Source organism: Eurypyga helias, unplaced genomic scaffold, assembly GCF_000690775.1.
Source record: "Eurypyga helias isolate BGI_N326 unplaced genomic scaffold, ASM69077v1 scaffold5611, whole genome shotgun sequence".
Taxonomy (NCBI): Eukaryota; Metazoa; Chordata; class Aves; order Eurypygiformes; family Eurypygidae; genus Eurypyga; species Eurypyga helias.
This window is the reverse complement of record NW_010231393.1, coordinates 1-14,773: the sequence shown is the minus strand read 5'-3', so window position 1 is coordinate 14,773 and position 14,773 is coordinate 1. Positions and strand designations below refer to the sequence as shown.

General features: G+C 45.3%; 1 protein-coding gene across 1 annotated transcript in view; it reads left to right on the top strand.

Moving 5' to 3' along the window:
* FGFRL1 (fibroblast growth factor receptor-like 1) overlaps positions 1-14,628 on the top strand; it is a gene marked incomplete at its 5' end in the record, with an annotated part of 171,833 nt that extends 157,205 nt beyond the window's left edge. Inside the window, 4 exons of the mRNA XM_010161052.1 lie at positions 1,191-1,271; positions 6,778-7,062; positions 10,939-11,292; positions 14,219-14,628. Of these exons, the coding sequence (XP_010159354.1) occupies positions 1,191-1,271; positions 6,778-7,062; positions 10,939-11,292; positions 14,219-14,628 (1,130 nt within the window). The remainder of the gene's footprint in view (positions 1-1,190; positions 1,272-6,777; positions 7,063-10,938; positions 11,293-14,218) is intronic.
* Between the last annotated feature and the right edge of the window lie 145 nt (positions 14,629-14,773).

Here is a 14,773-nt window from a genome sequence, read left to right as displayed (position 1 = left end):
TTTCCCAGCCTTCACCTGACCCATCCCTGAAAATCAAACTTCACACACTTCCGTGTAGTTTTGCTAGGAGCTGAGTAGCTCTTGATTAAGATCTTCACCTCAAATCCAGCTGCTGTATGGGGCTGCATCAGCTGTAGGTACAGAAGTAATGTTAGAATTGCTGTACTTTGCTGTGCCATCACCCATAGGTGCCCTGAGTCCCTCAGATGGACCTCCTGAGACTGATGCACTTCTGTGAGAGGATGCTCTGAGCTGAGCGCTTGTGCAGTAGTAGAGCTTGGGCTGTTACTGGAGGAGGAAAAATCTTCACATCTGGGCGCTGCAGAGGTGTGATGCTACCAGCACAGCCCAGGTTGCACAAAGAGGCTCAGGGCACTCCCCTACTCCCTCAGCCCTGGTGGAGACCTTGTAGGTGGCTGTATCACAGCAGCAATTTGAGGTGGGGACTGCTGGAGATATGGGGGGTGGGAGGGGTGGGTTTACCTTTGCGTGATTTCTGTTTCTCCTAGCAGTACAGAGTACAGAACTGAGACCTCAGTGCTGCTCTGTGGTGGTGGTATAGGGAGCTAGAGTGATAAGGGACGAAGTGGGGTGCTGTCGATACAAGTGGATGGGTGGTCTTAATTAAAAGAAATACAAAAAACCACAAACAGCTTTTCAATTCAGTGTTGCTTTCTCCAGCCATAGCTTTGCACTCAGTATCCCTTGAGGGCTCATTTCACCCCAGACCTTGCTTGCTTTCCTGATTTTGTATGGAAGCTGGAAGGGGAATTAGTGGCCCTAATGCCACTGCTTGTGCTGTGTGACTGGTCATGTAAGTCTTCCCCCACCTCCTAGATTTAATTAGCTTTAATTTTGATTTAGACCATTATTTGCATAGAAGGTCCAACAGATCAGCTCCTCCTAGGGAACAGCAACCTGTAACATAAACAAAGAAGCTTTTGTCAGCTATTAATGGAAACATTGATTAATCTCTCATTGCTTTGGTAGCCTGCCGAAAAGCTCATAAAGAAGCAAACTAAATTGTTCACTAAACTGGCCAGGCTGTAAGTGCCAGGAGGTGGATGCCAAATGTATGTTGAGTGTGTTTCAGCTGAATGGTGCCTCCGGGAGGAAATGCAAATTCTTGTTACTGTTGTGCTGTAATGCAACAGACCTTCTTAACATCTTCCCTTTCCTTTCCTTTGCAGATGATGCCAGCTCAGGAAAGGACAGTCAGGTACCTGAAGGCTCCAATGGAGAATATGAAGATCATTCTGGGAAGCAATGGGGTAAGGAGCAGTGTTTGTTTTTTCCTTGGTTCTTGGTTCAGCACTGTTCATGTGGCACATTTCTTAGCTGCTGAAGGAAAGGAAAAGCAGAGTGATTGGAGTGAGTTCTCCCTACAGATGGTCAAATAATAAACAGAGTGTCAGCTGAACATGTTGGTGTGAATGGATCCCATCCAAGGGTCTTTCTCCAAAATGCAGGCCGTGGTCTGCTCTAGGGCCCCCTGCCATATACCACAGCACGGTTCTCCCTTGTATTTGTTTTTCTGGGCAATGACTTTCTTTTGCATGTGCAGCTATTATAGCTTTCATAGACTCTCTATAAAAGGCATATTGACTTTTACAGCAATATTTCCAAAAGCCTTCAGTGCCAACATAACATTGCTCCCACTGAGGGCAAATGGGAGGTCTGACTTCACTTCAGGAGAATTAACATTAGGCCAAAGCTGAGTATTTTTAAAAATTACCCTCTCTTTTAGACACCTGCATGAACAACTTCAAGTCCTCTACTGTCCTGATGCTGTTGCAGAACTTCAGGGAACTTCTAAAATCTTACTTGGAGCTGGTTCTCAATCACAGCAAGACTTGCAGGTCCAAAGTTCTGTCCAAGCACTCCTTGAAGGATAATAAGTTGTCAGGCTGACACCAAACAGCTTTTGGCTATTACTGACAAGATTGCAATGTGAGTTTATGACCTTGAGGGATGAAGCACAACATTTCCATTTTGCTCTTTGCAGTACATCCCTCCTTTAAATTTCATAATAGAGAGATGGCTTTGTACCATGTTTGTAGCCAGGGAGTAATCTCATAGCTGCCCTGGCCCAGTCCTTCTTTGTGCTACAGAGTGTTCCTGCACCTCTGCTTTTTCCCCTTTCCCTTATTCCTGTCTCATCTGCGCAAGCAGGGAAAAGGCTGGAGTAGGCCACACACACCCCCAAGCCCTTTCCATCCAGCCGTATTCCCCAGCAAAGTCCTGGTGTGAGCTGGTGTGCAGGGACCATCAGTGTAGGTGTGTCTAAGGTCTCTGGAGGATAATGGGTGAGGGAGCAGCTTGTGTTTGCAGAGTCTTGAGCCTTAGAGAAGTGAGAGAGGAGAAGCATCGTGGAAAAAAACTCCACGTTGCTTTCCAGCTACCACTATGGAGTGGTATCACTGGGGAGGGGTCCTGCCCCTATCAGGATTAAGGAACTGGACTGAAGGGCTGAGGCCAACTGTATGAGGTTCAACAAGGCATAATGTTGGGGTCTGCACTCAAATCACAACAACCCCCTGGAAAGCTGCCCGGCAGAAAAGGACCTGGGGGTGTTGGTCGACTGGCTATGAGCCAGCAGTGTGCCCACGTGGGCAAGAAGGCCCCCGGCATCCTGGCCTGCATCAGGAACAGTGTGGCCAGCAGGACCAGGGGCAGGGATTGTCCCCCTGTGCTGGGGGCACTGGTGAGGCTGCACCTCGAATCCTGGGTTCAGTTTTGGGCCCCTCACTGCAGTAAAGACACTGAGGTGCTGGAGCGTGTCCAGAGAAGGGCAACGGAGCTGGGGAAGGGTCTGGAGCACAAGTCCTGTGAGGAGCAGCTGAGGGAGCTGGGGGTGTTCAGCCTGGAGAAGAGGAGGCTGAGGGGAGACCTTATGGCTCTCTACAACTACCTGAAAGGAGGGTGCAGAGAGGTGGGGGTTGGTTTCTTCTCCCAAGTGACAAGTGATAGGACAAGAGGAAATGGCCTCAAGCTGTGCCAGGGAAGGTTTAGATTGGAAATCAGGAAAAATTTCTTCCCTGAAAGGACTGTCAGGCATTGGAATGGGCTGCTTGGAGAGTTGGTGGAGTCACCATCCCTGAAGGTGTTTAAAAGATGTATGGACGAGGTACTTAAGTGCATGGTTAAGTGGCAGATTTGGCAGTGTTAGGTTAATAGTTGAACTTGATGATCAAAGGCCTTTTCCAGCCTAAAAGATTCTATGATTCTGTGACTTGAAAGGAGTTCAATACTTAGTTGTATCATGACAATTTTTTGTATAACTGTTATGAAACCTTGAAGATACTGACCATAACTATGTGGAGGTAATTGTGGTGTATCATAGCAGACAACATGTTTTAGCTAACCACCTCACTTTGTGTGAGTGGTGTCTGACAGGAGCCTCTGGGACTAATCTATGCATCTCAAGGTGTCCCTCTCAAGGGAAAGGAGACTGCTGCATTCCTTCCCAGGTCTTTGTGCTGACAGCCTTCTGTTTGATTTAATTTTCATTAGTTTGAATAAACCTTCATGGTGAACAGCATGTCAGCAAGGAACCCGTACACAACACTATTTCCCATCCGCTTGTCTTTTCCCTTGCTTTTGTGTGGGGTATAATTTATACTGTAGAAATGTGCGGTTCATGTTTGTGAAGCAAACGCCAAGTGATGTGGAGGAGAACAAGCATGTGAAGTATAAATAATACAGAGGCACTTTGTAATGGCCTCTGCTGGCACTCCAACAAGCAAAACTTCTGTAAATGGTACAGATCGGGGTACATTTACCAGCACCAACTCAAAAGAGAGTTTTTCTGCCTCTCACACTGCTGTTTCTCCCTTTTTCTCCTTTGTGCTTGCTGCATCTCTTTTTCTCTCTTGTGTGTGTCTCTCTCTCCTTTTTTGTTAACTGCCTTTTCTAAACTTGTCCAATTCAGGCCTTTGTCAGGGAAACATTCGGGACTGTGTAAATGGGATCTGGTTTCAGCATATTGCACACGGCCTGGAGTAGCTTTTGAGACTACATAATCACTTAACCCTCTTTAAGCAGACGAAGAAAGACAGACAGAAAGAGCCGTAGAAATTTAGCTTTACCTGTAGTTTGGTATGTGTCTGGGCAACAGTGTACGAGGAGTGAATGCAAAATTCCAGACAGATTCATGGGAGTCACAGTGGGAGGAAAACCAGAAATGTTATAGACCTGATTTTTGGGGTGGAAGAGAGGTTCTGTCGTACAATGCCCTTGCTGAGCAGGGACACCACCAAGACCTTCTAACATACTGCTGTGGAAGCAGGGAAGAGGTAAGGAGAGGTGAGAGCCTCGAGTCACTCACTTGACTCTTCACTCTGCGTGGGCAGCATGACTGTCCTGCCTCCAGTCTGCTCTTTGATATTATAGTCCCAGCCCAGGAATCCCATCTGGTGAGGATCTACCCCTACATGGACCTGCAGCTCCTGATCTTGCAGTAAATTACTGCCATATTAGAGGATAACTGTTTAGACCCATTTCATGGCTGATTCTTAACCTCTCCATGCACCTTGCAGACATTTACTCAATTTCCACAACGACAGCCCTTATCATCATGTCTCCCTCAGCTGAAACTTAAACTTCAGCATGTCACTGCTCACATCATGCAGCTCTGACAGGGTTAATTGTCTCTCTGGGAGGGTGATTGTTTTTGCTGGGAGTGGGCCTCCTCTTGCAGCAGACCCCCAGTTTATGTACCACAACCTGTGGAGTGGGTTAGTATGTCACACTTGCTGCTCAGCTGTCACGACAAGGACTTTCAGTGCTGGAGTTGCTCCCGTTCATTAGATTACACATGAAAGCCTCAGTATGGAGAGTAAAGCATTTCTGAGCAAGAGTTTGAAATAACATGAAATGGCAGGGACCCAAAATGACTGCCAAGGGGGCCCGGATTTTCTACAGAAAGGGACTCTTCAGTGGGGTATGCCAAAGGGTGTCTTCTTCCGAGAGGGAGGGATGGTGGGCAGACCTGCACAGGGGTGAGGACTAAAGGGTATGTTCACAGACCTTAGAGGGCAATGGCTGCCATTTCCCAGTGCTTGGAGAGAGGAATCTGCAAACCAGTTTCCTTCATCCAGCAAAGCTCTGGTGTAATGCACATCACAGCTTCTGGCCCTCAGCTCTCTAGTTGGTAACTTCCCTGGTACCTGCAGCACAACGTTCTCAGCTTATTTTGGTGTGTTATGTGCTACTGAGCTGGTGGTTTTCCAGTTGTCATTGCTGGAGGCCAGTGGCCGATAGGCATAATTCAACCCAGTGTGCCACAGAGAAGGCCACTCATTTCTCTTATTTCCCAATGGAAAGATCAGGGAGGATTTACCAGGGGAAAGCAAAAATTCAAGGTGACTTCCCTTTGGGGCTGAAGAATAAGATCATAGTAAGCAAGAAATAAGGCTCAGAAGCAGGGGGAGAAATCTGTTGTGGAATTGCTAATGGGCTTGGAGGAGAAACTGGCTTTGCCAAAATTAAAAAAGAAGATAGGCAAATTTGGCAGGAGTATTTTGGATACAGGGGAAGAGTGCCAGGTGGGAGTCAGAAGTGGTGTTAATCTCAGCAGAACACTGCAGTTAGAAATGTCACTGGAGTGGCATTGCACAATTAAAGCAACCGTGAGAAATTTCTAATTTCTCTTGAATTCATCATTACAGGATGCTATTAGACAAGCTGTTGCCATAGAACAGGTATGTTCTATTGTTTCAACTGTTTTAAAAGGTTTTGTAAAGATCTTTTTCTTTCTATTGATTAGTTAGACCAACTCATGACTTTACAGGAAAACTTTTTGCAATGTCAGTAATGCTATTAGGGTGTAAAAGTGCCATCTCGTTTCCCTTGGAATTCTCACATAATCTCAATTAAAGTCAGGTGCAGTTGAGGGTATAAGTTTCAGGTTTTTCCAGGTGAGGACCTTGCACTTCTCTACTGTTCTTGTTGCTGTCATTAGAAATACCAATGATTTTCTTGCTAAGACAAGGTGGCTATTTTAACCCGTGATTCTGTCTACCAGAAGCTGTAGCTTCAGCTTCTCCATTTTTTGGGTGGACTGGCATGGGTTATCTTCTAATAAAAAACTCTTTTTTTCTTTTTTTATTGTGTCTTTCCATTTGTTTGTCTTCTTCTTTGAGCCTTTCAACATGAATGCTTCATAAATTCATGTTGAATAAATCACATACATTTCAGTTCAGATCAATGTACAAAAGTCTGGCACACTTCTAAGACTTTCCTACATGTTGATTCTTCTTAAGTCCTATTAAAGCCAGTGAGAACCAAGGGGCAAAACATCTTGGAAAATGAAGCTTCAAATAACTAGCAAAAGATTGAGAAAATGGTCAGCCTGATGGGAATCTGAATTTTTTTTCTTTGGTCTTGGCTAAGGGCTTGCATTTGTGGCAAGGAATATGGTAACAATTATAATGTGATTATGGGGCCGCATTATGCCTTCAGCTACAATGGCATGATTTTGGTATTATTTTGTGAGATGGTCTGATGCAGTTGCCTTACAGACACTGAGAAATTCCAGGGTTATGCTATGCAGAAGGTTAATGCGGTGGCCGCAGCAGTCCAATAGACATTCAAATGCATCAGGCTGGATGGTGTCTCCTTTCAAAGGAAATCAGTTTGAGCTGATATGAGAGTGATACACTGGTATGTATGGGGCTGCGGGTCCCTCTCAAGCAAATTTGGCCATAACACTTGACAGCGGTATCCTTCTTTGCATGCCCTTTGCTCACCACGGTAAATTTTTCATGCCTTTTGCAGCCCGGCCCAGGTTCACACAGCCTGCCAAGATGAGACGGAGAGTGATCGCCCGTCCTGTCGGCAGCTCCATCCGCCTGAAGTGCGTGGCCAGCGGGAACCCACGGCCTGACATCACGTGGCTAAAGGACAATAAACCCCTCACACCCCAAGAGATTGGGGAGAACAAGAAGAAGAAGTGGACGTTGAACCTGAAGAATCTGAAGCCAGAGGATAGTGGGAAATACACCTGCCGAGTGTTTAACAAAGTTGGAGAAATCAATGCCACATACAAAGTTGAAGTAATCCGTAAGTGCAGTCTCTGCGGGGGAAAAACAGGGAGGGAGCTCTGAGAAGGGGGCTGGCTGAGTAAAGAGAACATGATGGCAAGTGTGCAGTGCCGGTAGTTGGACACAGAAATGGGGAAGTGTTAAAAACATAAGCAGACAGAGAAAACATCACTGAAACTCTAATATAAACCTAATACCTGGACAAGACAAAGTAGCAACAATACAATTTAGTAGATGAAATGAGGAGAGAGACTTGGGAAATAGGCATCTCAAGCGTACCTGCGCGGTAAAAGTTCACCATTGCTCAGTTCAATGTTACACTACCAACAGAGTCAATTCAAGGACAGGCTGAGAACTAACTGAAAAAGTCTTTTCATGTACCATAGAGGAGGGATGGGAATATTTAGGATGGCCCAGATTACTTCCGCAGAGAAGTAATAGGGTGAGACCAATCAATTGAAAATTTAGTCTAGATAGCTGTAATAGGAAGTCTACTTCATTAGCAAAGCCTCCCAAGGGAATTAGCAGAAATCTTATGACTAGAGTGATTAGCCACACGAGGCTTTATGGCCAGAATTTAAAAAAAACATCTGGCCATCTGAGGGTTCAGGTTGGTACAAATAAGATACAAAAAAGAACCAAAGAAACCCCAGTAGGGCCCTGTCTGTATCTTTAGATACCTACATAGCTTTAAAGATTCAACCCTTAGGAGATGGAGCCATGGGGGATTACCCTGCATTGTGGTGGGGTAAATTGCTCTTCTTACTATGCATCTATTCTTTTTTGGTCTCTAATCTCCTGTTTCCCCTATTATTACTGAAGATAATTATACTCAAATCCTACCTAAGTCTACCAGAAAAGAGCTCTTACTCTTAAATCATTGTGCTTTGTGTATGACATCATCATAAGATGTCATGGAAATGATTACAGAGCAGCCAACTCAAGCAAGCGAAGATGAGCTGAGTGGAGGGAAGATTGAATAGCCTTCATTAATGAAGGGTAGGGGCATTGAGGGCTATTTCCAGCCACATGGAAAGCATGTTGTTTGTCTGTCTGTGCATACATTTTAGCATGATGAGAAAGTTTATCCCAGTGTGAAAGATTGTTCTTAAAGGTAAAGATCTGTTCTCTGATAAGTCCTTTCTCTAGAGTCACAGGAATTAAAAGCACATGTGGGGAGCTCTGTTGGGCTCTGAAGGCACAAACCTGCTGGACATCTGGAATTGATAAAGATGCAGCTGTGTGGAGACAGTAAAAACATGTGTTTACACTAAAACCAGGAGCAGAGACAGGGAAATGAATCAAGCCCCATCCTAATGGCAGCTGTGGCATTTTCACTTCATCAAAACCAGACAGCACCAGGAACAAACCCCTTTCTGTGTCCCTGTTTATCTTGGTTTTTATCAACTTAAAGATGTATGTAACCTTTGTTTTCATTAGCTTTTGCTGGCTAGGAGTGAAAACAGTAACCAAAGCTGGAACCAGAGTCAAGGAGATAAGGGCATTAAGCAGTTTTCAGACAGCTTTCTATTTTTAACATCATTCTGTGGAGCATTACAGGTTTTATTCAATTTCCTCCTTTTTTTTTTTCTTCCCTTGAGCCTCTACTCCTAAGTCCTGCTTATCTGAGTCTCAGTCTCCCCAGCTGTGATTCCCCCTCGTAGTCCCAAGGCAAAGCCTATAGAGACCACTGGTATTTTTGTTTCCCAAGCACGTCTTCAGAGACCTCATTATTGAAAGTATCCTGAGTTTCTGAAAGAGGGTCCATTGTTCCTTCCTCTCACCCCAAATCAGTGCTGGTTGGAGCTGTTTTGTTACATGCTCAACCTAACTGTTTGCCATCAAAAGTGGTTGATGATTGCCAGCAGTTACCACCCACTGTGATACCATAATTTCTTTCTGTGCCTAGGATAGAGGTTTGCAGTACCTCCTGGTCTGGAAACTGTGACTGATTTCTCTGATGCTAGCACTAAAAAAAAAAATCTAAACATTCCTCAGAATGAGGGATATATTTTCCTTTGACTTTATGTGGTGTTGACAGAACCTGATGCTTAGGATCATGCTGGAAAGGATGGTCTTGTGAACTTCTTGTGTTTGATTTTCTTTCCCACCATCTTGTTTCCTTCATCAGCTGAACCTTGAGGCAAAAAATTTTGGGAGAATGGAAAGATTTTGTTTCAGGCTAGAAAAGCAAAAACCTTCTGAGTTCTTTGTCAATAAATAATTGCTTCATAGTGAGTGTGGGGATGATGAGACTGAAGAAAGAAATAATAAAAGCAGGGAGGTGAGGATTAAGTGAATATCTTCCTCACTGGCAATGCCTGTGGTCTCAGCTCCCCCAGCAGTGGATGACATGGCATGGGATAGCCTCCAATAGAGTTTGGTCCCCTTGGGCAGCTACCAGGCCCAGCAGCAGAGATGGTAGATATCTCGTGAAGGAATCCCAGACAAAATATCCACAGCCTGCCATTAGTCCATGAAACAAGGGGCATTTTTCCATACTTCATTATTTTTTTCCCCTTAGGGGACATTTGGGAAGACCAAAGTGAGAAGGAATATGTCTTACCCCACCCCTCACTGTCCCCAGACTGGGGGTAGCCACAACAGTTCAAAAGATACGTACTTGTAAATAATCTGGTAAAAAACGAAGGTTGTGTCTGAGAATACATAATGTTCCGTCATATTCACCTGTGAATTATACCCTACCAGACATGGTGGTAAGAGATACAACATCACAGAGTAGCTGAGGGTGGAAGGGACTTGTGGAAGTCATCTTGTCCAACTCCCCTGCTCAAGCAGGGTCACCTAGATCCGGTTGCTCAGGACCGTTTACAGACAGCTTTTGAATATCACCAAAGATGGAGATGCCACAATCTCTCTGGGCAGCCTGTGCCAGTGATCAGGCACCCTCACAGTCAAAAAGTGTTTCCTGATATTCAGAGGGAATCTCCTGTGTTTCACTTTGTGCCCGTTGCCTGGGAGCCAGTGAAAAAAGCCTGGCTTCCTCTTCTTTACACTTACCCTTCAGATATTTATAAACATTGATATGACATCATCAGGGTCAATATCGAATGAACATTTACAGTGAAATAATGCACTTTGTTTGTGTTCAGACCTGTACTATTGCCCAAATTTAATCCTGAAATGGGTTTTGGCCTTTCTGGCAGTCTCTGCAGTCTCTGACTCTGTAGGTCAAGGTACATCATTAATATTCCATTATTCTGAGGTATGGTCCCTGAGACATGGGAATAAGTGGAAGTACAAGGAAGGATGGCCCCTTTTGTCATCTCATAGCTGCAGCTATGGGAATGGGAAAATTCATCAGTCCAGACTGGGCTTAGAATACTTGCCAAGGAGCAGAAAGGCCAGGTCTGACTTGTGTGGTATTGGGTAATACCACCACAAACTGGGTACCCAAATATAAATGCTTCACAAGTGACCTGAGGGAGTGGAAACTCAGCGAAGACAGAAAAAAAATTCTGTAGGAGATTCTTAGGACCATGTTTTCTTAGGAGTTAGAAGGGTTGTTCAGTGTACAGAAGAGAGGGCTGAAGAAAGTCTTTCAAACTGTAAGGGCTAAGAGGGAGAGCAAACTCTTCTCCAGGTCTGATGCAGATAGAGTAACTTCCATGTTAGAAACAGGAAGACTAAGGTTGAGCATGAGAAAGACTTGCTAAGCCTAGAGACAGTGGAGGAGTTGTCTGGAGAGACGGAGAGCATCTACCAATAGAGGTTTTGGCAGAGGCTAGACAAATTTGTATCTGGAGAGGTTTGCAAAAATCTCAGTCTGCCTTGGGGCAGAGAGTTGGACTAGACAGTTATTTTGCATCCCTCTTCTGCATTGGCAGATTGGCAAACACCTTTTTTTCATGGAGCTCCCTGTGTTTTTATGCAGAGAGGACAAGGTCCAAGCCCATCCTCACAGGGACGCACCCTGTCAACACGACAGTAGACTACGGTGGGACCACATCCTTCCAGTGCAAAGTCCGCAGCGATGTCAAACCTGTCATCCAGTGGCTGAAGAGAGTGGAGTATGGCACAGAGAGCAAGTACAACTCGACCATTGATGTTGGGGGACAGAAGTTTGTTGTGCTGCCCACGGGGGAGGTCTGGTCCCGTCCCGATGGTTCCTACCTGAACAAACTGATGATTACTCGAGCCAAGGAAGAGGATGCAGGGATGTACATTTGCCTAGGGGCAAACACCATGGGCTACAGCTTTCGCAGTGCCTTTCTCACAGTCCTGCCGGGTGAGTTATGCCTTTTTTTTGCCCCCGCAGAACCAATAGTCTTCTTTATGGTATTTATTAATACAACTACTGATACCTAATGTGCTTCATGGCCCTCTGTGATGCTGTGCTGATTTAGGCTAGTTGAGTTGAGTTCTGATAGGAATGAATGAGGGACAAAATCAACCCCGATTAAAATAAGCGCCTGCTGAAATCGTCTTGATGATGTTTCCTTTTCTTCCTTCATGGTGAATAATGATTCCAGCAGGGTGAAATGAATGATCTGCCTCTGTATGGAAGAGGAGCTGGTAAAGGGTACTGCAGTTGCAGACACTACATCACTTCAGTGATAGGGTGCAGGATGTGAGAGAGGAACTGAACAGCAGCAGTTTGCCACCCCACTCCTTTACACTTCTCGTTTCTTTTGATCTTATTTATATTGCTTTTACTGGTAAAACAAAACAATGACACAGGCCCATAAAATAAGAGAAGAATAAAAACTGTCCTGATCACAAGGAAAGGAAAAGAAAGGGTGTGAAAGAAAGAATGATTGATTAGTTAACTTCTTACCCAATGATCCCCTGGAGACCCTTGTACCAAACTCGCAGCTACTTCCTTCTCTCCCTAGGCCTCAAAGCTGGTGACCACATCCAGCTGAAACTATACTGAGTGTGTTTGAGGCACACACTATCCTCGCTTTGTCATTTATTCCTTTGCCTCCTGACTGTGCAGTTCTTCCCTGATAAATATTTTTTATTGAAAAAGGCATTTCTTTCTGCCTCGTCTTGCTGTGTGAATCCAGCTTCAGATTTAAGATTTTTGTGAAAAAAAACCAAAAAGTATCTTACTGCTTTTTCTTCCCTTCACCACCGCATGGCCAACACAGAGTGCAGGAGCTGGAGCCCGTATCAGAACATTTTAGCTGCCAGGTCTAATGGGGTGTCTCCAGTCAAAACACCAGTGAAAGGCAGACTCATTAACTCACCCAGGCTGTTAGGACTGTTTTTCTGTGTAGGCAGTGGGGAAATACTCATGAGTCCTGTAACTAAGGCAGCATGGCTGCTTCTGCTCACTAATTGCCAAAGCTCTGCATCTCAGCAGCCATCAAGAGTCACTAGCTTGAATTTAGGTACTGACAGCAAGTTTCCAAGTAAGAGGATGGTCTTGGCGTCTTCTTCTGCATCACTTAGATTTAGGACTAAACTCCAGCTAGAAAGCCTGTCAGTCCCAAGGAAAGGGCTGCGTGGGTGGGATACAACTCAAAGCCCCTGGGAGTTTCTCAACTATGAGAGTCTGATCCAGCACCCACTGAAATCAGTGGAAGACTTTCCATTGGTTTAAATGGGACTATAATGAGACCTCATACCAGAATCAAACCCTGCAGGCCTGTTGTTATTGGCAATGACAGAGAAGGAGAACCCATCTTGCCCTCAGAGGCAAAGATGTGGTTGCAAGGCCATGAGTTAGAAAAACACCATTTTGCATGTAAATCTCTCAGATTTGACATGGACAGCTCTGAAGAGCAGCATGGATGAATATCAAAACACTTTTGTTTCAGCCCAGCAGAAAATTTGTGCCAACCAATATGAAGACTGTTGTTTTTGTGGTCAGCTGATGGGTCAGTTCTCTGATCCTGTCTTGCTCTGAGCAGGAGGCTGGACAAGATGACCTCCATACTCCCCTTCCAGCCTTAATTATTCTGTAATTTCAAGTGCCGGTAAATTGAAGTTTTGTCTATTGAGGTCAACAATATAGGTCCTTTTGACTTCAAAGAGACCACATAGTATCTATTTAATATTTCAAACTAGCCATAGGATTATTTGTCAAGGAGACGAGAAGACTTTTAGTGTCTTTAAAAAGTTTGGCTTGGAAGTTAACTGTTATATGTTTGAATATAACATATTGGGCAATTTGGATGTCCTGTGGTTCTCAAAGTTTCTTGAGTGTTTCCCTGCAAGCTGAATTCTGTGTCTAGGTATTTTTCAGGGCTTTGTAAATCCAAGCTGGTAGCTATCTAGATAGAGATTCTGATAACTAGGAACCTACCCCAGGACTCCTTTTGAGTCTATAAATCAAGAGATCAGGTGGAGAAACTGGAGTGGATACCCAAGGATGTAGTCTGCCAACAGCAGAGAGAAGAAGGAGGAGGTAGGTGTGAAAGATGCTCTCTGAAGCATCTTAACTCCTCCGGTAGCTGAATTTGCTGCTCCTGGAAAGCCAACAGCAGCTCCAAAGAGACTGGTGGAGGTAGAGCCCATTTGGCATAGGGAGTTGGATGCACACTTCAGTGACATGTGAACTTTCAGTTCTCCATGGCTTGGGCATCAAGGAGGAGACACCAGCTCACCTACGTTTTTTCACATCCTTGAGCCTTCCTCCCAGCCACACAAGAAACCCAAGACTTAACACCTCCAAACCACCATATTCATGCTGCCTGCCATGGCAGAGCATTGCTGAGTATCTCCAGTATCGCTCGAAAGGCATACTAGAGGGTGTCTAAAGCCCACGCAGACACAGCTACACCTGGCAGAGATGAGTGGGCAACATGCCGCGACTGCGCAACCCGATCGTGCCTCCTGGGCTGCTGACATGGAGGTATTACTGACACGTTCTGTGTTGTGTCCTCCAGTCTGAGCAGCGAAGCCGACTCCATCACAGAACAAGGGTGTTAGAAAACTCTCTTGGGCTGGCTCTAGTGCATCCATTAAGGCTTGGATAAGAAAGTTAAAAAATCCCCCAATGGCTCCCCTCCCCTCCTTCCAGGAGCACTGAGAAGCAAAGCATTTACCAAACATCATGTGCTGGCTTGATTTCTCCCTTGTTACTTGGTCTGGCAGGGCTGCCAGACAGCCTGTACAAAAGCCAGCCCAAGTGTGACATCTGTTTTGAATCCACTTTGCCTGCATTTAATTAACTCTTTCTGTCTCTCTTCTGCCGTCATGTCCAGATCCCAAGCCTCCGAGTGCACCTGTAACCCCTTCCTCAGCTAGCAGCCTGCCCTGGCCCGTGATCATTGGCATCCCTGCTGGAGCTGTCTTCATCTTTGGGACTATCCTCTTGTGGCTTTGCCAGACCAAGAAGAAACCCTGCTCCCCTCCAGCCGCTGCCCCAGTGCACCGGCCGCAGCCCCGGGACAGGATCTGTGTCTCCCAGGTCCCTGACAAAGACTGCATCTCCTCCATAAACTATGAGGAATATGTTGCCCAGCAGCAGCATTTGCTGTCCCAAGGGCCTGCACTCGCCCCAGCTATGGCATCCAAAATGTACCCAAAGATTTACACGGACATCCATACCCACACCCACTCGCACGTGGAAGGCAAAGTCCATCAGCATCAGCACATTCAGTACCAGTGCTAAGAGGGCGGCCGTGTATAGTAGCTCGTTTGGGCTTTTCCTCATGGTACCTCAGAAGAGACTGCTCCAAGTCAGCTCACACTGCCAGCAATAGGCAAAGCAGACAGAAAAGATTATATATAATTTTAAATATATACATATATATATA